Source organism: Corvus moneduloides, chromosome 6 (genome assembly GCF_009650955.1).
Source record: "Corvus moneduloides isolate bCorMon1 chromosome 6, bCorMon1.pri, whole genome shotgun sequence".
Taxonomy (NCBI): Eukaryota; Metazoa; Chordata; class Aves; order Passeriformes; family Corvidae; genus Corvus; species Corvus moneduloides.
Genome location: NC_045481.1, coordinates 62,772,950 through 62,793,274, shown reverse-complemented (window position 1 = coordinate 62,793,274; position 20,325 = coordinate 62,772,950). Strand labels below are relative to the sequence as shown.

Here is a 20,325-nt window from a genome sequence, read left to right as displayed (position 1 = left end):
GGGACGCGGACGTAGGCGGGCTGAGTGACGGCAGCGCGGCGGGGCGGCGGCGGCGGCGGCGGCGGCGGCGATGGCGGAGCTGCGTGCGGCGGGGCGCGGGGCCCAGCCCGGCCGCGCCCCCCGGGCCCGCGGCGGTGCCCGCGGCCCCCGGCGCGCCCCCGGCGTTGCCCTCACCGGCGGCGAGCGTCGGGGCGGCACCGACACCGACGGCGGCACCGACGGCACCGACGGCGGCGGCGGGCGGCGGGGCCGGCGCGGGCGGCGGCGGCGGGGCCGGTCCCGGCTCAGCCCGGGAGGGTTGGCTCTTCAAGTGGACCAACTACATCAAGGGATACCAGCGCCGCTGGTTCGTGCTCAGCAATGGGCTGCTCAGCTACTACCGGTACGCACCGGGACCCGCCCCGACGCCCCCCGGGCCCCCCGTGACCTTGGGGCCGGGCTGAGCCCCCGCGGCGTGAGGAAGGCGGGTCTGGGCCCCCCGCACCGAGTTGGGGAGCGCTCGGTGCCCCCGGGTGCCAGCTGGGAAGGAGGGCGGCTGTCACCTCCCTCCCCCCGCGGCTCTCACATCCCTGTCACCGGGGATGTCACCTCCCGGTCCCCGGGATTGCCACATCCCTGTCGCCGTGGGTGTTTGAGGGGGTGGCGGGGGTCTGCACCCCCTCAGCCTCCCGCAGCTCCCGGCTCCCGCTGTCCCTCCCAGCAGCTCTTCCCGGTGGCCTCGTGTGTTGTCACCCGCCGCAGGGACACCTGAGCCCGGCCGGGGGGGGCCTTGTCCCTCCATTATTGATGGGGAACCGGAGCCTTCGGCAGCTGCCGGCTCCGGTTACACCGCCGGCGGCGGGGGGGACACCGGATTGGGGGTGTCCCGGCTGGATGTCACCTCTGTCACGCGGTGACGTGGAAGGGGAGTGCCAGCCCGGCGCGGCCTCGCTGGGACTTCACCTTCGTCCCGGGCCGTGCCAGGATCCGGGAAGCACCGGATCCCTGAGGCTCCAGGATCCCTGAGACCACTCCCGGCGGCTGTGGATTTGTCCCCCCACAGAGCGACAACCCCAAGCCTTGGCCCTGCTCCGGCGCCAGCAAACCCTCCCTATTAATAGCCCTGGCTGGCGGACCGGGAATGCCGAGCCCCCTGCGTGGCCCCTGGAGGGCTCATCCCGGGGATCCCGGCCCTGCCCTTCCCTCACCGTGGCCTTCCCGCGCAGATCCAAGGCGGAGATGGGTCACACGTGCCGCGGCACTATCAACCTGGCCACGGCCAACATCACCGTGGAGGATTCCTGCAATTTCATCATCTCCAACGGCGGGGCCCAGACCTACCACCTCAAGGCCAGCTCCGAGGTGGAGCGGCAGCGCTGGGTCACCGCCCTCGAGCTCGCCAAGGCCAAGGCTGTCAAGATGCTGGAGGAGTCAGGTATGGAGTTCCTGGATCCGTGGCAGGGTGAAATTCCAGGGCTCAACAGGACACAGGGTAGGACTCCACTGGCCCCAGGGCAGGATCCCTGTGCCCTCAGGGTGAAATCCCAGTGCTCAACAGTGCCCAGGGTAGGATCAGTGTCCCCAAGGTGGGATCCCAGTGCCACACAGGCAGCAGCAATTCCAGGACAGGATCCCAGTACCCCATGGGACCCAGGGCATGATATTAGTGTTCCACAGGACTCAAGACAGGATCCCAGTGCCCCCAGAGAAGAATCCCAGACCCACAGAGCACAGGATCCCCAGTGTCCCCAAGGCACCATCCTAGTGACCCCAGGGCAGGATCACAGGGCAACATCAGTGCCCTTAGGGCAGGCTTCCAGTTCCTCACAAACCCAATGCCCCCAGGGCAGGACCCCAGTGCCCTGGGCAGCATCCCAGCAGCTCCAGCAAGAAGGTTTGGAAGGGGATGGCTGTGTCCATGCACGTGTGACCACAACAGCCTGGCATGCACAGAGAGTGTTTGGGAGCCCTCGGGGATTTGGGGATCCTGCCGTGCCCCTCCTGGCAGCCTCACCAGCAGCTCCTGGCGCAGTGTAACAATCCCACATTCCCTGTCCCTTCCCGCCCGCAGACGACTCTGGCGATGAGTCGGTGTCGCAGACGGACAAGACGGAGCTGCAGAACACCCTGCGGATCCTGTCCAGCAAAGTGGAGGACCTGAGCACCTGCAACGACCTGATTGCCAAGCACGGCACGGCCCTGCAGCGCTCCCTCAGCGAGCTTGAGGCCCTGCGGCTCCCTCCGGACAGCACGGACAAGATCAAGCAGGTCAACGAGCGGGCCACGCTCTTCCGCATCACCTCCAACGCCATGATCAACGTGAGTCGCCGTCCTGAGGATTCCGTAGCGGGGAAAGGCCCTACTTCCATACTGAGCGCTGTTTTCCCACAGGCCTGCCGGGATTTCATGATCCTGGCGCAAACGCACGGGAAGAAGTGGCAGAAGTCGCTGCAGCAGGAGCGGGATCAGCGGATCCGGCTGGAGGAGACGCTGGAGCAGCTGGCCAAGCAGCACAACCACCTGGAAAGGGCTTTCCGGGGTGCCACGGTGCTCCCCGCCAGCACGCCCGGCACCGGAGGCTCCAGCAAAGGTGGGGAGGGACAAGTGTTCTGCCCAAGTGTCCTCCAGATGTTTCCCGGCATTTTCTGAGCAAGGCTCCGCCTCTCTCACTCCGCTGATCCCGAGGGATGTGTCTGTCCCATCTCACCCGTGTAGCCAAGTGATTCTGGCATCCACAACAAGGTCCAAAGTGGCTCCTCTGTGCCTTATCTGACACCCCTCGGAGCTGGGGTGGGGTGTGACCCTCACCTGGCTGGTGGTGACAGGGGAGCCTTCAGCGGGAACCTGGGAATGATGTCCCTTCCTCACCGGAAGGCAATGATGTCCCTTCCTCACCCATCCCCTTTCCCAGATCTGTGCTGCCCCGCCAAAGGTGACCTGAGTGACGAGGACGACGACAACAACGAGTTCTTTGATGCCCCAGAGATCTTCCCCATGCCCGACATCATGGGCCACAAGTGAGTTTTGGGGGAGAGGGGGATCCCCTCGCTGCTCTGCCCGCTCGGGAACGTTCACCCCCTTTCCCCCCTTCCCAGGAGAACCGGGAGCAACATCAGCGGCACCAGCAGTGATATCAGCCTGGATGAGCAGGTGGGATGGGTGGTTTATGGCTTGGGGGTGCCCCAATTCCTGTGGAAATGTTTTGGGAGGGGGTCACAGGGACATAACAGCCTTTGTCTCCCCTCTCTCCAGTACAAGCACCAGGTCGAGGACACCAAGAAGGAGAAGAGAACCCGCATTCCCTACAAACCCAACTACAGCCTCAACCTCTGGAGCATCATGAAGAACTGCATCGGGAAGGAGCTGTCCAAAATTCCCATGCCAGTGAGCACAGACGCAGCCGGCGGGTGGGTGCGGGGCACCCTGGAACCCCCTTTTTTGGTGTTCTTGACCCGTTTCCCTCTTCCAGGTGAATTTCAACGAGCCGCTGTCCATGCTGCAGCGGCTGACGGAGGACCTGGAATACCACGAGCTCCTGGATCGGGCGGCGCGGTGCGAGAGCTCCCTGGAGCAGCTGTGCTACGTGGCCGCCTTCACCGTGTCCTCCTACTCCACCACCGTCTTCCGCACCAGCAAACCCTTCAACCCGCTCCTGGGGGAAACCTTCGAGCTGGATCGCCTGGAGGAGAACGGATACCGCTCCCTCTGCGAGCAGGTGCAGCCGGCTCCTCTCTCCCCCAGCCTTTCCTGGGCCGCCGGGATGGCCGGCACTGAGCTGTCCCCAATCCTGTGTCCAGGTGAGCCACCACCCGCCGGCCGCCGCCCACCACGCTGACTCCAAACATGGCTGGACGCTGCGCCAGGAAATCAAAATCACCAGCAAATTCCGAGGGAAATACCTCTCCATCATGCCTCTGGGTGAGCACCCCGGGAGCGTGTGGGGTTTTTGGGACTGCCCAAGGTTCCAGGCGTGGTTTCCAGCACAATTTCCCCTCCCTCAGGTACCATCCACTGCGTCTTCCACTCCTCCGGCAACCACTACACGTGGAAAAAAGTGACGACCACCGTGCACAACATCATCGTGGGGAAGCTCTGGATAGACCAGGTGGGAAGTCGTGGATGGGAGGTGTATGGAGGCGTGGATCCCTGGGGAATAGAGCATGGGTGGCTCTGACTGTCTCCTCTCCTCTGCAGTCGGGTGAGATCGAGATCGTCAACCACAAGACAGGGGACAAGTGCAGCCTCAAGTTTGTCCCTTACAGCTACTTCTCCCGGGACGTGGCGAGGAAGGTAGGGACACGGAGCCGTGGGACAGCCCGTGCTGCTCGTGACCACGGTGTGTCCTGATCCAGGCTGTCCCCTCTCCCGCCAGGTGACCGGGGAGGTGATGGACCCGTCGGGAAAGGTGCATTTTCTCCTGCTGGGCACGTGGGATGAGAAGATGGATTGCTACAAGGTCCAGGTGGGAACGGGCGACAACGGAGCCGAGGCGCGGCCGCGAGCCCACGAGGCCGAGGACAGCCGGCTGCTGCTGTGGAAGCGGAACCCGCTGCCGTGAGTGGGGAAAACGGGAGCAAGGCGTCCCCAGGAGCAGGGATGTGGGGCTGGCGCCAAGTCCCGTTCCTTCCCATGCCGTAGGAAGTACGCAGAGAACATGTACTACTTCTCGGAGCTGGCGCTGACCCTGAACGCGCCGGAGAACGGGACGGCCCCCACGGACAGCCGGCGGCGCCCGGACCAGCGCCTCATGGAGAACGGCAGGTGGGACGAGGCCAACGCCGAGAAGCAGCGGCTGGAGGAGAAACAGCGGCTCTCCCGCAAGCGCCGTGAGGCCGAGGCCGCCCGTGCCACCGAGGACGGTAAGGCGGGGCTGCTGGACAGGGATGTGCCCCCTCGGTGTCCCCCCCAGGCCCTGACCCCGCTGTGCCCGCCAGGGACGCCCTGTGATCCCTACAAACCGCTGTGGTTCGAGCGGAAGAAGGACCCGGTGACGCAGGAGCTGGCGCACGTCTACAAGGGGGGCTACTGGGAGAGCAAGGAGAAGCAGGACTGGAGCTTGTGCCCAGATATTTTCTGAGCCCGGCGAGGAGGAGGAGGAGGAGCGGCAGGGGGGGGAGGGATGAAGGCCGGGACCCCCCCGTCCATCCGTCTGTCTTAACTGTGTGTCCCCGCGCCTCGCCGTGAGCGCCGGCCGGGCTTTGCCTTAGCCCACCCAAACTGACCTTGGGGAGCAGGAGCCAACACAGCCCCGCCCCAGATCTGTGCTGGAGCGGAGTGGGGGGGGTCCCTTCGTCCCACCTACCTCCTCGGCACCCTGGGGTGGGGGGCACGGCTGCCCCCGGGGTGGGGGGCCCTGGGGAAGGCGCAGCGGGGCGAGCCCAAGGCTGGCCTTGGTCTCCCCCCCCTCCCCTTTTATTCCCGTTCCCCTTCACCCCCAAGAGTTTGGGTGCTTTTGGGGTCCGGGGGGGGCCAGACTCCCCCCCCAGCCTGTTCTATAGGTGTATATTATATATATGTAGAGAGCAATCGGGGTCCCCTTCTCCCCCACAGCCCCCGGTTTGGGGGGTCCCCACCCTCCCCGGGGCGTCCCCCACACGTGGGGACCCCCCATGAGGTGCCTTCCCTGTAAGTTTAGGGCAGGGGGAGGACCTTGGTTTTGGGGGGGGGGGGGTCTCTCGAGAGCACAGTGGGACCCCTACACCCCCAGACACTACAGGGGTGGGGAAATGCGCTGTGGGGGGAGTCTCTGCACCCCTGAACCTGAAATTGGGGCCGTTTGATGCCTTTTTATTTTATTTTTTCCTTTTTTTGGGTTGGTTCTTTTTTTTGTCTCCAGAAAAAGAACTAAATTAAAATCTGTGAATGCCCCAACCCTGTGCCTGCTCTGTGGGGTCGGGGAGGGGGTGCAGCCCTTCCCTGCGACTGAGTTTTGGGGGGATCCTCTACTCCTGTGGGGATCTGAGTGGCAGCACCCAAACAGGGACTTGAACCCCATTCCTGGGATTCTCCAGGTGCCACCTTGTCCAGTCCCCAGGCTCTGCTGCCCCGTGGTGGGTTGAGGGAGAATGGGAGGCGTCCCCTGGTGTTCCCCACAGGATTTGCGGTGCTGGGGAACCCCTGGGTGACTTTTGGGAGGGACCTTTGGCCTGTTCCCAGGGTCCCCTGTGGGCCGGGGGGGCTTACCTGGTCTGTGAGGCTCCTGGGGACACATACGTGATGGTGGGCGGGGGGTCTGAGCGGCCCTGGGATCCCCTGGGGGCACTTCCATGGGGCGGGGATGTCCCAGGGGATCGTGAGGACCCCCGGGAGTGACGCAGGACCCCCCATGCCCTTCCCGTCCCCATGGTACGTGGCCTCTGATTGGCCAGCTGGCATGAGAGGCGCATGTTGATTGGTCGAGCCCTCGCGCTGATTGGCCAGTTGGTTTGAGTGCCCGTTCTCGGAGGGCAGGCATTTTCCCGCCCGCCTTGGATTGGAGCGTTCTGATTGGTTGGCCGACGGCAGCGCGTCAGATCCAGCCAATGGGAGGGCGCGGCCTGGCCCTGGAGCCGCGGCCCCCGGCAGCCCCCCCGCTCCTTGTCCCCCGTGTCGCCTGTGGGGCCCCCCCCGTCCCCGGCCCCGGGGGTGGCTCGGGTGGCCGGGGGCGACACCGACCGCGCGCCCCTCCCCACAACCACCGGACACATTCCTCCAGCCCCGGTCAAAGGGGTTTATTGGGTCCCCCGGCTTCCCCCGGCCCTGCCACCCCCCCCGGTGGCTTTTGGGGTCGGGGGTCTCTACCCCATTCCCAGGTGCTCCGCTCCACCTGTTCCCTCTGAACCCTGATGCTGGCAGAGCTCCCGGGTCGGCTGGCCGGGCAGGGAGCGGCTGAGGAGGGGCTGAGGGGTCATCCGGGGGTCCCCTCCTGCCCGGTGGCTCCGTTACCGGGACGACAGCATCATCACGAACTCTGCGGGGCGAGGAGGGCACGTCAGGGCAGCCGGGGCCCAGCCCCTGCCGCGGCCCCCGGGGAAGGAGGGGTCCCCTCACCATCGAAGTCCACGTGCCCGTCCCCGTTGAGATCCACGTCCTGCAGGATCTCGTCCACCTCCTGTGCCTTCAGCTGCTCCCCCAGCAGCGCCGCGATGGCCTCGCGCATCTCGGCCGTGCTGATCTCCCCGTCCCCGTTCATGTCGAACTGCGGCGCCCACGGGGTGGGGGTCACCCTCCCGCTGGCACCCCCAGCTCCCTGTGGTCACTGTCTGCTCTGCGCTTGTGGTCACCCCGTGGTCATCGTTTCCCCACAGTCATTGTCTCCTCTTCCCTGTGGTCACCCCGTAGTCCCCCATACGGTCACCACCTCCCCATGGTCTCCCCGTGATCACCATCCCCTTCACGCCCCCATCATCGTTGTCCCCACCAGGCTCTTTCCAGAGTCACTATCCCCACCCCCCATGGTCCCGTCATGGCCGCGGTGCCCCTGAGGAGGGGACGCCACGCCCGCTGTCCCCGAGGCGGCGGCCGTACCTCGCGGAAGGCGATCTTGAGCTCCCTCACGCCCACCATGTGCGCCGTCTCCTCCCGCAGCTTCGGGCCCATCATCTGCACAAAGTCTTCAAAGTCCACGCGGCCACCCACTGCCATGGGAAGGGCACACCCTCAGCACCCCAGTGACCCCCTGGTCCCCTCCCCGGCCCCCCGACCCCGCTCACTCCTCATCTTGATGTGCTGGGAGATCTCGATGAGCTCCATCTCAGTGGGCATGTACCCCAGCGTGCGCATGCAGGCGCCCAGGTCCTTGTAGCTGATGTAGCCATCCTGGTCCGTGTCGAACTCCTTGAAGGCGTCCAGCAGCTCTGGGCGTGGCCACGGGTGGGGACAGGGAGGACACTGTCAGGTGTCGAGGGTCACACAGACACCGTGTCACCCCGGGGCAGGTCCCTTCTTGGATGTGGGAGACCCCTCCATGGCCACATCCCCACGGCAGATCCCTCCATGAGGACATGCCCCCCATTCCCCTAGGCCCTGTCCCCACCCTGTCCCCACCCCGTCCCCCCTGCTCACCATCCAGCTCCTCCGGTGACAGGTCCCGCTCCTGCATGGGGCACACAGAGGGGGTGACAGCTGAATGAGACCCAGCTCCGTGTCCATCCCCCCCCCCGCCCCCCCAAACCTCGGTGTCACCTTTGTTAAGCATGGGCCAAAATTAACTCCAGCGGAGGATTAGTGGGATTGGAGGCAAAGCCCCGCCCTGCCCCGTGCCTGCACCCCCCACTTGCCCTGCCCCGGTCCCTGTGTCCCACCTCCTGTCACCCACCCCAAGGGTGTCCCACCCCAGGACCCCCAGGCTCCGGATGGGATGTGCCGGGTAGCCACGGATGCTGCCGAGGGGGTTCTTACCCCAGAGGTGGGGGGACAGCATTTTCCCCCTGCCCAGAGCTCGGCTGCCCCTGCCCAGGTTGTCCCCTCAGGATGTCCCCTCTGTCCCCAGGGCACTGGAGTGTCCCCAGCACCCCTGTGTCCCACCTATCCCCACGATTCCAGGGTGTCCCTGACTGTTCCCAGTGCCCCATGTCCCCTTCATCCCCAGGTTTCCAGGCAGTCCTTGAGCCCATTCCCACTGTTCCCAGGCCCCAATCCCTGGGGTCCCAGAGTGTCCCTGTCTGTGTCCCCACTGTCGCCATCTCCTTTCAATCCCCAGGGACCCGGAGTGGCCCTGACCTTGTCCCCAGTGCCCAACATCTCCTCTGTCCTCAGGATCCTGGAGTGTCCCAACCCCATCATCACTGGCCCCATGTCCCCTCCATCCCCATGGTTCCAGAACATTCCCATTGTCCCCATCCCACTGTCCCCAAGCCCATCCTCACTGCCCTCTTCACCTACACCATCCTGGACTGTCCCCATCCCCATCCCCACTGTCCCCATGTCCCTTCCAAGGCCAGGGTCCTGGAACAGCCCCACCGTCCCCATCTCCACTGTCTCCATGTCCCCATGTCTCAAATGCTCCACATCCCCTCCATCTGCAGGGTCCTGGACTACTCCTGTCCCCACGTCCCCATCCCCAGGGTCACAGAGTGTCCCTGACCATGTCCCCAAAGCCCCTATCCCCCCTCCATCCACAGTATCCTCTACCATCCCCGTCCCCATCCCCACTGTCCCCACATCCCCTCCATTTCCAGGGTCCCTCCATCCCTACCTTCACCTCCCATGTCCCCTCGCGGTGTCCCCACCTTGCCGAAGACGGTGTTGAGGAAGGGGGAGTAGGTCTTGGTGGCAGCAGCGTGGGGGTCCACGGGACCCTTCTTCCCACTTTTCTGCCCGTGGCCGCCGTGCCGGGACTCGGAGCCGGAATTCTTGGAGGCCGGGGGACCGCCGTCCTCGAGGGCTTTGGGGGGTTTCTCCCCCGCCTCGTGCCCCCCTTTCCCCTTCTGCGGGGGCTCCGTGTCCTTGGGGGTCCCCTTGTCCCCGCGGGAGCGTGGCATGGGGCCGGGGCCGGGGCCGGGTGGGCAGCGGGCGGGCAGGAAGCGGGACCCCGGGATGGCCGAGGTGGAGGAAGGAGCAGGGAAATCCTCTTACACCCCCCGTGACCCCCCCAGGCTCCCCCCGCCGTGGGCCCGGCAAGGCAAAGCCAATTAGCGGTGATTAATGGAAGGAAACAGCCACGGCCACCGGCCCCCGACACAGCCACGCGGCCACCGCAGCCCGGCCACCGCACAGGTCCCCACACGCGTCCCGCGGTCACCCACCGAGGCCCGGAGTCCAGTGGTGACATCCCAAGGCCACCACAGTGTCCGCAGACCGACCCACATCCCGGGCGGTGACACCCCAAAGCCACCACAGCGTCCCCAGACCACCCCACATCCCCAGCGGTGACACCGCAAGGCCACCACAGTGTCCCCTCAGCCGGCACCTCTCCCCGAGCTCCCGCCACCTCTGAGGTAGGTCCTACATTCACTGTCCCCCCAGGATGGGGACTGGTAGCGTGTCCCCAAGGCATTGCAGACTGGATGGGCACAGGGGGGTTCGGAGGGGAGGGACACCCCACAATGAGGGCAGGGGAGGCCCAGAGGGTGACCCTGGCTGCTGTGTCACCCTGAGGCGACACGGCGGGGCGACACTGGTGGGGGTGGCAGCCTGTGTCACTCGCTGCCACTGCCCCTGCGCCACCCGCCACTTTCACCTCTGTGCCACCCACTGACGCTGTCCACGGGGACCGTACCCCACGGGTGTCCCTGTGCAGGGGGTGCCCCCGTGTGCCCGCAGGGTTCCGAGCCCCCCGGTCTCATCTCTCCCCCCCCGCCCCCGCCGGTGCCCCCGCCCCGGAGCCGCGCACGCGCGGGGCGGCCCCGGTCACTTCCTGCCCCGCCCCCGCCGCCGCCGCCGCCGCTCCCGCCGCCCCCGACACCGGCACCGGCACCGGCCCCGGGCACCGACCCGCCGGTGAGTGCGGGCACCGGCACCGGGCACCGACCCCCGCCGGGCACGGCCCCCGTCCGCCTTCCCGGGGGAAGCCCCCTCCCCGTTCCCTGCGGGGCCACCCCCTGTCCCTGTCCCCATCCCTATCCCTGTCCCCATCCCCGTCCCCATACCCAGCGGGGCCTCCCCGTCCCCTTTCCCGTCCATGTCCCTAGCCCTGTCCCTGTCCCCATTCCTGTTCCTGTACCAAGCGCGGCCACCGCCGGCCCCATTCCTGACCCCACCCCCGTCCCCATCCTTGTCCCTGCCCTCGTCACTATGACCGTACAAAATGAGGCCACCACTGTCCCCCTTCGCGCCCCCCATCCCTATCCTTGTCCTCATCCCTTTCCCTGTGCCAGACCCCATCCCTGACCCCGTAGCCAGCAGGGCCACCCCTGTGCCCGATCTGTTGGAGCTGTCCCTGCACCCCTTTCTATCCCCACCCCTGTAGCCAGCAGGACACCCTTGTCCCCGTCCCCATCCTGAATGGGACACTCCCTGTCCTCCTCAGAGCCCCCATTCCTGGGGTGCTTCTCGAGTTCCCTCCAGGGAGCTGGGCAGGGACAGGGGTGTGTGCCCCAGTTTCTGCCTCCTGGGAGTGGCTGAGCCGCCCTTTACCAGGCTGGGGGACAGCGACAAGCCCAGTTCAGGGGACACCCCGTTCCCAGGCCACCTCCCTGGTGGCCCTGCCTCCCATTTTGGGGTGTCCCAGCCTGCCTGACCGTGGGCCGGGGCGCTCCCCAGCCATGTCGTTCCGGAAGGTGGTGCGGCAGAGCAAATTCCGGCACGTGTTCGGGCAGCCGGTGAAGACGGAGCAGTGCTACGATGACATCCGTGTGTCCCGCGTCACCTGGGACAGCACCTTCTGTGCCGTCAACCCCTCCTTTGTCGCCATCATCGTGGAGGCCAGCGGCGGCGGCGCCTTCCTCGTCCTCCCCCTGCACAAGGTGACAGCAGGGTGGTGACACGGGGGAGGGGAGGAGGCTTGTGCTGGTGGGTGACCCCCTCCCTGCTGTCACTTTGTCCCCAGACCGGGCGCATTGACAAGTCCTACCCCACGGTGTGCGGCCACACGGGCCCCGTCCTCGACATCGACTGGTGTCCCCACAACGACCACGTCATCGCCAGCGGCTCTGAGGATTGCACCGTCATGGTGAGGGGTGGCCCGGGATGGGCCTGGGGGGGTGGCAGGGGTCACCCCGCTTTGTCACTGTCCCCTCTGTCCCCTCAGGTGTGGCAGATCCCGGAGAACGGGCTGAGCCAGCCACTGACGGAGCCAGTGGTGGTCCTGGAGGGCCACTCGAAGCGCGTTGGCATCGTCACCTGGCACCCCACCGCCCGCAACGTCCTGCTCAGCGCGGGTACGGGGGGGACACGGCAGGCACGGGGAGGGGGCCGCGTGGCCGAGGTGACCCCCGCTGTGTCCCCTAGGCTGTGACAACGTGGTGCTGATCTGGAACGTGGGCACGGCGGAGGAGCTGTACCGGCTGGATGGGCTGCACCCTGACCTCATCTACAGCGTCAGCTGGAGCCGTGATGGCTCCCACTTCTGCACCGCCTGCAAGGACAAGAGCGTCCGTGTCATCGACCCCCGCCGCGGCACCGTGGTGGCCGTGAGTGTCCCCACCCCCCCGGGGGGCCTGTGTCACCAGGGCGTGGCCCTGCGCTGGTTCCTGGGCGGAGTCCCCTGCTCCCTGCTCTCGTCCCTTGGTGCACCCCGTTGTCCCGTGTCCCTTGGGTGTCCTTGTCCCCTGGTTCTCCCCGCTGTCCCCTGTCCCTCGGTGCCCGTCCCCGGGGTGCTGCGGGTGCCGGTGACGGCCGTGCCCCCCAGGAGAAGGAGCGGGCGCACGAGGGGGCCCGTCCCATGCGTGCCATCTTCCTGGCCGACGGCAAGATCTTCACCACCGGCTTCAGCCGCATGAGCGAGCGGCAACTGGCGCTGTGGGACACGGTGAGTGGCACCCCGGGAGTCCCCCGGGACCATTTGGGGGACCCCCGTGTGCCTGACACCTCACCCCACCGCAGGAGAACCTGGAGGAGCCCATGGGGCTGCAGGAGCTGGACTCCAGCAACGGGGCTCTGCTGCCCTTCTACGACCCCGACACCAACGTGGTCTACGTCTGTGGCAAGGTACGGAGCCCCCCACCCCGCTGGTGGCACCCCCGGAGCCAGGGACCCTCCTAACAGTGTGTCCCCAGGGGGACTCGAGCATCCGGTACTTCGAGATCACGGAGGAGCCGCCCTACATCCACTTCCTCAACACCTTCACCAGCAAGGAGCCCCAGCGGGGAATGGGCTGGATGCCCAAGCGCGGGCTGGACGTCAGCAAGTGCGAGATCGCCAGGTGGGCACAGGGACGCGGGGGACAAGGTGAGGGACCGCCAGACCCCCCCACCAAACCCTCCATGACCCCCTCTGCTCCCCTGGCAGGTTCTACAAGCTGCACGAGCGCAAGTGTGAGCCCATCATCATGACCGTGCCAAGGAAGGTCGGTGGGGATGGGAGTGGGGTGGGGATAGGGGAATTTGGCATGGGGGAACCCAGTAGGGCTGGTGGGAGTCTCCAGGGGGGACTGAGAGGGGTCACGGGGCAGGACATGGGGCTGTGGGGGTGTTCCTGGGCAGGACGTGGTGACTGGGTAAGGGGTCCCTAATCAGGCTGTGTGGGGGTCCCTGTGGGGTCTGTGTGTGAGGTCCCTGAGCAGGACACAGGAGCGATGGGGGGGGTCCACGCGTCTCTCTGGGGGTCCCCCTGAGGACGCCACCCCTCTGACCCTGTCGGGGGGGCAGTCTGACCTGTTCCAGGACGACCTGTACCCGGATACGGCGGGCCCCGAGGCGGCCATGGAGGCGGAGGAGTGGGTGGCGGGGCTCACGGCGGGGCCCGTGCTGGTGTCCCTGCGCCAGGCCTACGTCCCCAGCAAGCAGCGCGACCTCAAGGTGAGCCGGCGGTCACTGCTGCACGACGGCCGCGCCACCACCGCCGCCGCCGCCACCACCGGGGCCACCACGCCGCCCCCCACGCCCCCCACCGCCCCTGCGTCCACTCGCTTCAGTGCCCCCCCGGTGCTCGGCTCCGGCAACACCACGGTAAGGGGGACAAAGGGACAAGGGGGAAAGGGGGAAGGGGCGGAGGGGTGTGGCCGCCGTGGGTGTGGCTCTGCTGGGCGTGTCCGTGCGGGCGCGGCTGACGGGGCTGTCGCTCAGGGGGGCCGCCTGGAGGAGGTGCTGCAGGAGGTGGCGGCGCTGCGGGCGCTGGTGGCGGAGCAGGGCCAGCGCATCTCCCGCCTGGAGGAGCAGCTCAGCCGCCTCGAGAACGGCCACGTGTAGGGAACCCCCCAACCTTCAGGGACCACCGCCCCAGGGACCACGCCTGCGCCCCAGGGACCCCCCTGAAGCATCCCATCCCCCTGGGGTGCACCCCCTTGCCCCGCTCCGGGCCCTTCTCCCACTGGGGGGCTGGCTGCCCCTCTGGCAGCTCCCCACTTCCCCCCGTTGCCTTACTGGGTGCTGCCCCCCCAAATCATGGACCATTATTGCCCACCCCCGTTCGTCGGGCTGGGGGTTGCTCTTGGGATCAAAGATTACCCCCTGCACACCTCAATCCCTGTGTGGGGTCTCCCCCCTTTCCTATAGGGCAGGGCATGATCTGCCTCCTTCAACTGTGACATATTGACCCCCTTATATTTTGGGGGTTTTCTCCCCCTTCCTCCTCCTCCTTGCATCCCCCCTCTCCCTTCCAGTGCAGGGTCAAAAACTATATTTTCACTCCAAATAAAGGATTTATAAGAAAAGCTGTGGTCACGGGGGCCACCTGGGGGGTGACAAAGTGGGGGCAGGAAGGCGCAGCAGTCACGGGTGGGAGCTCGGCGCCTCGGCAGGAAGTGGGGGGGCACAGGGCGGCATTTTGGGTAGCGGGAGCTGGAGGGGGGTGCAGCGCTCGGCCTCCCCCCGCTCCGGCACATCCGCTGCGGGGGCAGGAAGTTGGGGGGGGGCTCCCCCATCTCAGAGCGCGCCCGCGGCATCGGGACCCGCTCTGGCTGCACCCGCTGATGGTGAGCACCCCAAAAACCGGGCGGGGTGGGAGATTGGGGGGTGGGGGATGGGTTGGGGGAGTCAGGATCAGGGAACCGGGGTGAGGTTGTGGCGGGAGTGGGAGGGTAAGGGGGGTATGGAATGTTTGGGGGGCAGGTTGGGGGATAAGGGGAGTACAGTGGGGTTGGGGGGCAGGCTGGGGGGGTTCAGGGGAGCATGGGGAGGGTCAGATATCGGGGTGGGTTTGGGGGGGCTGTGCAGCCACATTGAAGGCTGTGAGTGCCGGGTTTGGGGTGCCCTGGGACTTTGGCAGGGGGTGCTATGGGGCTGCAGCCGTGTGGGAAGGGGCGAGTTGCGCTGGGGGGCTCTGGGGGGGCTTTGCAGCCATGTGGGGCGGCAGGACCTGCTTCCTCTCCCCCAGCACCTGCAGGTGCTGCTGCATTCGCCGCCCACAGCTTCCTTCCCCAGGGGTAACATCCCCCTCCCGCTCCCCAGCCCTTGTCCCGTGCTGCTGCACCTTGCCCCCTGTCCCCGCTGCCCTTTGCCCCAGCCCTTCCCTGCATTCCAGCTCCGGGAAGCCACGTGCTGGGCACGCAGCGCTGACCTTGCTGCCCTCACCCACAGGCTGGCCCGCGGTGGCACCCGCTGCTGCTGGCGCTGGCGGTGCCGGCCGAGGCCGGGGTCCCCGCGGGGACCCGCAATGACCGGGCGGTGGCTGCCCTGCTGGGCCTCCTGCTGTGCCTGGCACTGGCACTGGCACTGGCCTGGCACCACCTGTGCCGCCTCTCGGCCGGCCGCTACCACCCTCGGCCCCTGGGCCGCCGGGCGCTGGAGCTGCTGCGGGGGCAATGGCACCGGCTGCGCTCACCGGAGGACCCCGCCGTGGCCCTCGGGGACGGTGACGGGGAGGTGGCCGTGAGGGACGAGGAGGAAGAGCTGATGCCCTGGAGCCTGGAGCGGCGGCCGGAGCAGGAGGAGGAGGAGGAGGAGGATGAGCAGGAGGAGGAGAAGGAGGAAGATGAGAAGGAGGAGGATGAGGAGGAGGCCGAGGCAGCTCCGGAGGGCGGGGAGAGCCCCCTGACCGGGGGGAAGGTGGCGGGGGGCAGCGCTGAGGCCCTGCTCAGTGACCTGCACGCCTTCTCGGGGACAGCGGCCTGGGGGGACGTGCGGCCACACGTCACCGCCTTGTGATGCCATCGTCCTGACATCACTACCCCGTGATGTCACCTCCCAGTGATGTCACCTCCCAGTGATGTCACCACCCCGTGATGTCACCACCCCGTGATGTCACCTCCCTGTGATGTCACCACCCTGTGGTGTCACCTGCCCGTGGTGTCACCACCCCGTGATGTCATCATCCCGTGATGTCACCTCCCTGTGATGTCACCACCCCGTGATGTCACCACTCTGTGATGTCACCTGCCCGTGATGTCACCACCCCGTGATGTCACCACCCCGTGATGTCACCTCCCTGTGATGTCACCACCCCGTGATGTCAGCTGCCCGTGGTGTCACCTCCCTGCCAGCAAAGGGACCCCTTCTCTGTCCCCTGCCTGCCCCCAGCCGAGGCTCCCGGTTGGCTGCAGGGGCCTGGGCACTGACCAATAAAAGCAGCTCTGCCTGGATCGGGGGCGTGGTTTGCAGAGGTGGGCGGAGCCAATCGCAAGGGCATGGCAAAGGGGGAGGTGCTTGGTAAAGGGGCGGGGCATCACAGAGGGGGCGGAGCCTGCACCCTCCCCTGGTGGGGCAACCCCCCCACCCTTCCAGTGGCCCCCCCAGGTCCCCCCAGCCCCAGCACAGGGACCACCACAGCCTCAGCAAGTCCTTTAATTCGCACACATCCAGCAGCGGGGCCACGCCCCTAGGGGGGCCACACCCCAAAGGCCACGCCCCCACAGGGGCCACACCCCCGAAGGCCACGCCCACGGGGGGCACACCCCTGGGGGGCCACACCCCTGGGGGTTCCTCCCGTGCCCCCAAACCCGGTGGGCAGGGGGCTGTGCCGGAGGGGGATGAGCCCCCCGGAGCACAAGCAGCACCGTGGGGTCCCCCCCACCTCATGGGGAGCACCAGGCCCCCCTCCCCAAAACCCCCCACCCTCCCCATCCCTACCTGGGCACCCGCCCCCGGCCCCCCTTCTGCTTCTTGGCCCCCCCCGAGGGTTTGATGGGCAGGGGGGCCGTGCCCTCGGGCGGGGGGGGTTGGGGGGGCCCTAAATCCATGGGGTCTCCTGGAGCCACCGGCTTGAACGCCTCGAAGGGGGAGAACTTCACAGGGCTGCAGGGGGGACACATGAGGGGGTGAGTGGGGCACCCACGGAGGGTGAGGAACGGGGGGCAGCCAGTGCCCACAGAGCCCCTTCCCCACCCCTGGAGGCACCAACCCACCCCATACTCCATGAACCTCCCCTACTCCCTCTTCCCTATCCCGACTCTCTCACTCCAAGGCATCCCAAACCCTCACCCCGCTGCCCCCACAGCCTGTACTCCCAGGATGGGGTGCAGGTTGAGCCCCCCCACACTGCACCCCCAGCACTGTCCCCTGCCCCCACCTTGGCACCCACCCTGAAACCCCCACCCCAAAGTGCCCCCGGCCCCCCTGTGCCCGGCTACCTGACGGGGGTGCGGGGGCTGCTGTTGAGGCGCCGGGGGGAGCGCACCTTGGGCTGGAAGGAGAACCCCTCCTTGATGCTCTCCAGCACCGAGGGGGCCACGTAGGTGAAGCCCTGCGGGTTTGGGGGTGTCAGTGAGGGGGGCCCGGGAGCACCGGGGGTCCCCCACCATGGCTGTGCCCCCCTTACCAGGAAGGCCTGGTTGGCGCTCTCGCTGATGGCAGCGTCGTCGGGGCTGTCCACGGGGGTCTGGCGGGTGAAGCGGGTGTCGAACTGGCTCACGTCCTCCTCCGACTGCTGCGGGGCACATGGCGGCTGCTCCCACGGGGCTCCCCGAAACATCCCCAGTCTCCCCCTCCCCAACCCTCAGCCCTCCCCATACCAGGCAGGGTTTGAAGGGGGGGTCCAGCCTGCGTGCCAGCAGGTCCTCCCAGTTGATGTGGCGGAAGAAGGGCTGTTTCTGTGGGGTTTGGGGGTGTCAGGCAGCATCGGGGGGGTCCCCCGGCACCCCCTGCCCACCCCTGTACCTGCACATCGGCCGCGTCACCGGGGCCACCCCCGACCCGCTGGCTGGGGTTCCGCTTGAGGAACTGGAAGAGCAACAGGGATAGAGATGGGAATGGGGGGTGTTCAGGGAGGACCGACATAAATAAGGGTGGGCGGAGGTGAGGATAATTTTGGGGGGGGCCACCTTCTTGAGGAGGTCACGAGCGTCGGGTGTCAGGTAGGGCGGCAGCACCAGCTTTCCCTTGAGGATCTTGTCGATGGTCTTCTTGCGGTTCTCGGCGGTGAACGGTGGCTGCGGGGGGCACCGGGGGGCCATGAAGAGCCAGGCGGGCCAGGAAGGCTCGGGGGCAACCCCCCACCCATCCAGGGATGCCCCCCCAGTCCCCAGGGACGAAGGAGCAGGAGCGGGACTTGCCGATCCGGTGAGCATGTCGTACATCAGGGCACCCAGGCTCCACCAGTCCACCGCCCGGTTGTGCCCGCTCCGCACCAGGATCTCGGGGGCCCTGGGGGGTGCAGAGGGGGCCCTGAGCGGGTGGGGGGCCAGGAGAGACCCCCCCAAATCCCCCCCAGTGCTGCATCCACCTCACATGTACTCGATGGTGCCGCAGAAGGTGTGGGTAACAGCTCCATCGTGGATGGACTCCTTGCACAGCCCGAAGTCTGTCAGCTTGATGTGACCTGAGGGGCGTGGGGGGGTCAGCACTGCCCACAGAGACCCCCCAAGCTCCCCAGATCCCCCACCCCCAAACCCACCTTGGCTGTTGAGCATTATATTCTCTGGCTTAAGATCCCGGTAGATGATCCCGTGGGAGTGCAGGTGACCCAGCGCCAGCGTGATCTCGCTCAGGTAGAAACTGCAGCGGCATCGGGGGGGGCTGTGAGTGGTGTCGGGGTGCCCACCCCCCATCTGCACCCACCACCACCACATCCCTACCAGGCAGTGTCCTCCAGGAAGATTCCTTCCCGCTCCAGCTGCATGAAGAGCTCTCCACCTGCATTGAGAGCCCAAGAGGGACCTTCCTGAGCCATCCTTGGACACACTTTGATCACCCCGGGACCATCTGAGCCATCCTGGGACACTCTCAAACCGCCCCTGGACCACCTGAGCCATCCCTGGACACTCTCCCTGGACGCTGGGACACGCTTTAACCATCCCTGGACAGCCTGAGCCATTCCTGGAACCCCTTGAGCCATCCCTGGGACAACTTGTAGCCATCCCTGGGACCCCCCCAGAGCAACCCCCGAGCCATCCCGCACCGCTGAGGCACTCCAGGATGAGGTAGAGCTTGCCGCCCGTCTGGAAGGCGTAGATGAGGTCGACGATGAAGGGGTGCTTGACGGCCTCCAGGATGTTCCTCTCCGCCCGGGTGTGCGCTGTGTCCTTGGCGTTGCAGGCGATCTTGGCCTGGGGGGCAGGCGGTGAGCGGGGGGGGCTCCCCGGGGGGTTTGGGGGGGCCGGGGCGGCCCTACCTTCTTCAGGACCTTCATGGCGAAGATCTTCCCCGTGTTGGTGCCCTGCACTTTGCGCACCTGGAACACCTGGAAGGACAGGTGGGGAAGGTTGGGGAAGCCGTCAGGGAGCGCCGGACCCCCCCCTCCCCTCCAGAGCCTCCCCAGCCCCGCCGTGTCCCCACCTTGCCGTAGCCACCCTTGCCCAGGACCCGGAGCAGCTCGAAGCAGTGGGGGCCGATGTGCTCGGGGCCGTTGTTGACGCTGCTCTCGGAAATCTCGATCTCTTCGTAGTGTCCCACCGGCCTGGCGGGAGAGGGGGTTAGCGGGGACAGCCTGTCCCCTGCCTGTCCCCCACACAGGCTGTCCCCCACTTACTCCAGGCCGTTCCCCCGGGGCTCCAGCTCCATCTCCTGCGGGAGGGAACTCGCGGTCACAGGTGGGCAGCGGGGGAGTAGCAGGCAGGGGACGCATGGCAAGGAGGGGACGCATGGCAGGAAGGCGAGACACAGCAGAGAGAGGACCCACGGCAGGGAGGGGACACATGGCAAGGAGGGGAGCCCCGGCAGGCAGGACACGGGCACGGCACGGGCAGGACGCGGGCAGGACACGGCAGCGCGGGGCGAGGCAGCGCCGAGCCGGCCCAGCCGGATGTTTTGGGGCCGAGGCCGGGCCCTGCCCAGCGGGAGCCGCCCGCTGCCCTCTCGGGATCCGCGGCTGCCCCCGGTGCCCCGGCGCCCCGTCCCCGCGGACAGCCCGGCTACACCCCTGTCCCGCCACCAGCGGGACCCTTGTCACTGCCCCTGTCGCTGTCCCCCCAAGCCCCTGCCCGCCGTCCCCGGCACCGAGCGGACCCCGCGCAGCCCCGACACCCCCGGTCCCGCTGTCGCCACCGCGTCCCGGTGCCGCTCACCGCCTCCACCGCCCGTCCCGCTCCCGGTGCCCCCAGTCCCCGCGGCGCCCCCCGCCCCAGCCGCCGCTGCCGGGCGCAGCCCCGGTGCCCCCCCCGCGCCCCGCTGTCGGCTCACGGCGCCCAGCTCGGGCTCGTCCCCGTCGCTGCCCTCCTCGGTCTCCAGGTCGATGTCGAACACCCCCGCCATGACGGCGCCGTGCCGGGACCCCCGGGGACCCGCCCCGGTGGCCACGCCCCCACTTTAGGCCACGCCCCTGGCCACGCCCCCGCGCCGCCGCCTCGCCGGGACCGCGGGGAGCCCGCGCTGTTGGCCACGCCCACCGACCACGCCCCTCCCGCCGGCCACGCCCCCTCCCCGCGCGCGTCACCGGGGCGTCCCCTGCGCGGGGGAC

General features: G+C 67.6%; 5 protein-coding genes across 7 annotated transcripts; 3 read left to right on the top strand and 2 right to left on the bottom strand.

The window, feature by feature from the left end:
- Positions 1–235: 235 nt before the first annotated feature.
- Positions 236–5,056, top strand: OSBP (oxysterol binding protein). The gene is made up of 14 exons (XM_032111857.1): positions 236–382; positions 1,206–1,414; positions 2,051–2,298; positions 2,371–2,569; positions 2,891–2,996; positions 3,075–3,129; positions 3,232–3,363; positions 3,449–3,694; positions 3,777–3,897; positions 3,981–4,084; positions 4,174–4,269; positions 4,352–4,533; positions 4,618–4,838; positions 4,914–5,056. The coding sequence occupies exons 2-14, from the start codon at positions 1,219–1,221 to the stop codon at positions 5,054–5,056; spliced, it is 2,049 nt and encodes a 682-aa protein (XP_031967748.1). The 5' UTR covers positions 236–382; positions 1,206–1,218.
- A 1,612-nt stretch (positions 5,057–6,668) lies between these two features.
- Positions 6,669–10,148, bottom strand: LOC116445343 (calcium-binding protein 2-like). 2 transcript variants are annotated; one of them, XM_032111901.1, is made up of 6 exons: positions 9,189–10,148; positions 8,023–8,053; positions 7,671–7,848; positions 7,486–7,595; positions 7,009–7,156; positions 6,669–6,928 (listed from the first exon to the last, which is right to left on the bottom strand). In XM_032111901.1, exons 1-6 carry the CDS (start codon positions 9,953–9,955, stop codon positions 6,900–6,902), a joined length of 1,263 nt encoding a protein of 420 aa, XP_031967792.1. In that variant the 5' UTR covers positions 9,956–10,148; the 3' UTR covers positions 6,669–6,899. The 2 variants fall into 2 exon arrangements, with proteins under 2 accessions (XP_031967792.1, XP_031967793.1); XM_032111902.1 differs by having other exon boundaries at positions 6,900–6,928; positions 7,671–7,814; positions 9,189–9,509.
- A 189-nt stretch (positions 10,149–10,337) lies between these two features.
- Positions 10,338–14,209, top strand: CORO1B (coronin 1B). The gene is made up of 11 exons (XM_032111883.1): positions 10,338–10,398; positions 11,161–11,363; positions 11,447–11,569; positions 11,648–11,777; positions 11,848–12,029; positions 12,248–12,367; positions 12,442–12,546; positions 12,615–12,760; positions 12,847–12,904; positions 13,206–13,505; positions 13,623–14,209. Exons 2-11 carry the CDS (start codon positions 11,163–11,165, stop codon positions 13,743–13,745), a joined length of 1,488 nt encoding a protein of 495 aa, XP_031967774.1. The 5' UTR covers positions 10,338–10,398; positions 11,161–11,162; the 3' UTR covers positions 13,746–14,209.
- Positions 14,210–14,330: 121 nt separating this feature from the next.
- PTPRCAP (protein tyrosine phosphatase receptor type C associated protein) lies at positions 14,331–16,075 on the top strand. Its single transcript, XM_032112001.1, has 2 exons — positions 14,331–14,470; positions 15,075–16,075. Exons 1-2 carry the CDS (start codon positions 14,468–14,470, stop codon positions 15,639–15,641), a joined length of 570 nt encoding a protein of 189 aa, XP_031967892.1. The 5' UTR covers positions 14,331–14,467; the 3' UTR covers positions 15,642–16,075.
- A 465-nt stretch (positions 16,076–16,540) lies between these two features.
- RPS6KB2 (ribosomal protein S6 kinase B2) lies at positions 16,541–20,171 on the bottom strand. Of its 2 annotated transcripts, none has more exons than XM_032111886.1 (15): positions 20,049–20,171; positions 19,399–19,433; positions 19,206–19,326; positions 19,042–19,110; positions 18,829–18,976; positions 18,506–18,563; positions 18,325–18,425; positions 18,159–18,249; positions 17,984–18,074; positions 17,753–17,860; positions 17,589–17,651; positions 17,444–17,521; positions 17,251–17,358; positions 17,063–17,175; positions 16,541–16,727 (listed from the first exon to the last, which is right to left on the bottom strand). In XM_032111886.1, the coding sequence occupies exons 1-15, from the start codon at positions 20,118–20,120 to the stop codon at positions 16,559–16,561; spliced, it is 1,425 nt and encodes a 474-aa protein (XP_031967777.1). In that variant the 5' UTR covers positions 20,121–20,171; the 3' UTR covers positions 16,541–16,558. The 2 variants fall into 2 exon arrangements, with proteins under 2 accessions (XP_031967777.1, XP_031967778.1); XM_032111887.1 differs by having other exon boundaries at positions 17,251–17,355.
- Positions 20,172–20,325: the final 154 nt, after the last annotated feature.

Bases quoted from the DNA above. Each gene is read 5' to 3' on its own strand.
- OSBP (XM_032111857.1), top strand. From the start codon at position 1,219: ATGGGTCACACGTGCCGCGGCACTATCAACCTGGCCACGGCCAACATC. The intron at 1,415-2,050 runs GTATGGAGTTCC...TCCCGCCCGCAG, and splicing joins CAAGATGCTGGAGGAGTCAG to ACGACTCTGGCGATGAGTCG. The intron at 4,839-4,913 runs GTAAGGCGGGGC...TGTGCCCGCCAG, and splicing joins CGCCCGTGCCACCGAGGACG to GGACGCCCTGTGATCCCTAC.
- LOC116445343 (XM_032111901.1), bottom strand. From the start codon at position 9,955: ATGCCTTGGGGACACGCTACCAGTCCCCATCCTGGGGGGACAGTGAAT. The intron at 7,596-7,670 runs GTGAGCGGGGTC...TTCCCATGGCAG, and splicing joins CCAGCACATCAAGATGAGGA to TGGGTGGCCGCGTGGACTTT. The intron at 6,929-7,008 runs GTGAGGGGACCC...CTCGCCCCGCAG, and splicing joins CGGGCACGTGGACTTCGATG to AGTTCGTGATGATGCTGTCG.
- CORO1B (XM_032111883.1), top strand. From the start codon at position 11,163: ATGTCGTTCCGGAAGGTGGTGCGGCAGAGCAAATTCCGGCACGTGTTC. The intron at 11,364-11,446 runs GTGACAGCAGGG...CTTTGTCCCCAG, and splicing joins TCGTCCTCCCCCTGCACAAG to ACCGGGCGCATTGACAAGTC. The intron at 11,778-11,847 runs GTACGGGGGGGA...TGTGTCCCCTAG, and splicing joins CAACGTCCTGCTCAGCGCGG to GCTGTGACAACGTGGTGCTG.
- RPS6KB2 (XM_032111886.1), bottom strand. From the start codon at position 20,120: ATGGCGGGGGTGTTCGACATCGACCTGGAGACCGAGGAGGGCAGCGAC. The intron at 18,564-18,828 runs GTGCGGGATGGC...CTCTCAATGCAG, and splicing joins CATCCTGGAGTGCCTCAGCG to GTGGAGAGCTCTTCATGCAG. The intron at 16,728-17,062 runs GTAGCCGGGCAC...TCCCCCCTGCAG, and splicing joins AGCCCCCGCACCCCCGTCAG to CCCTGTGAAGTTCTCCCCCT.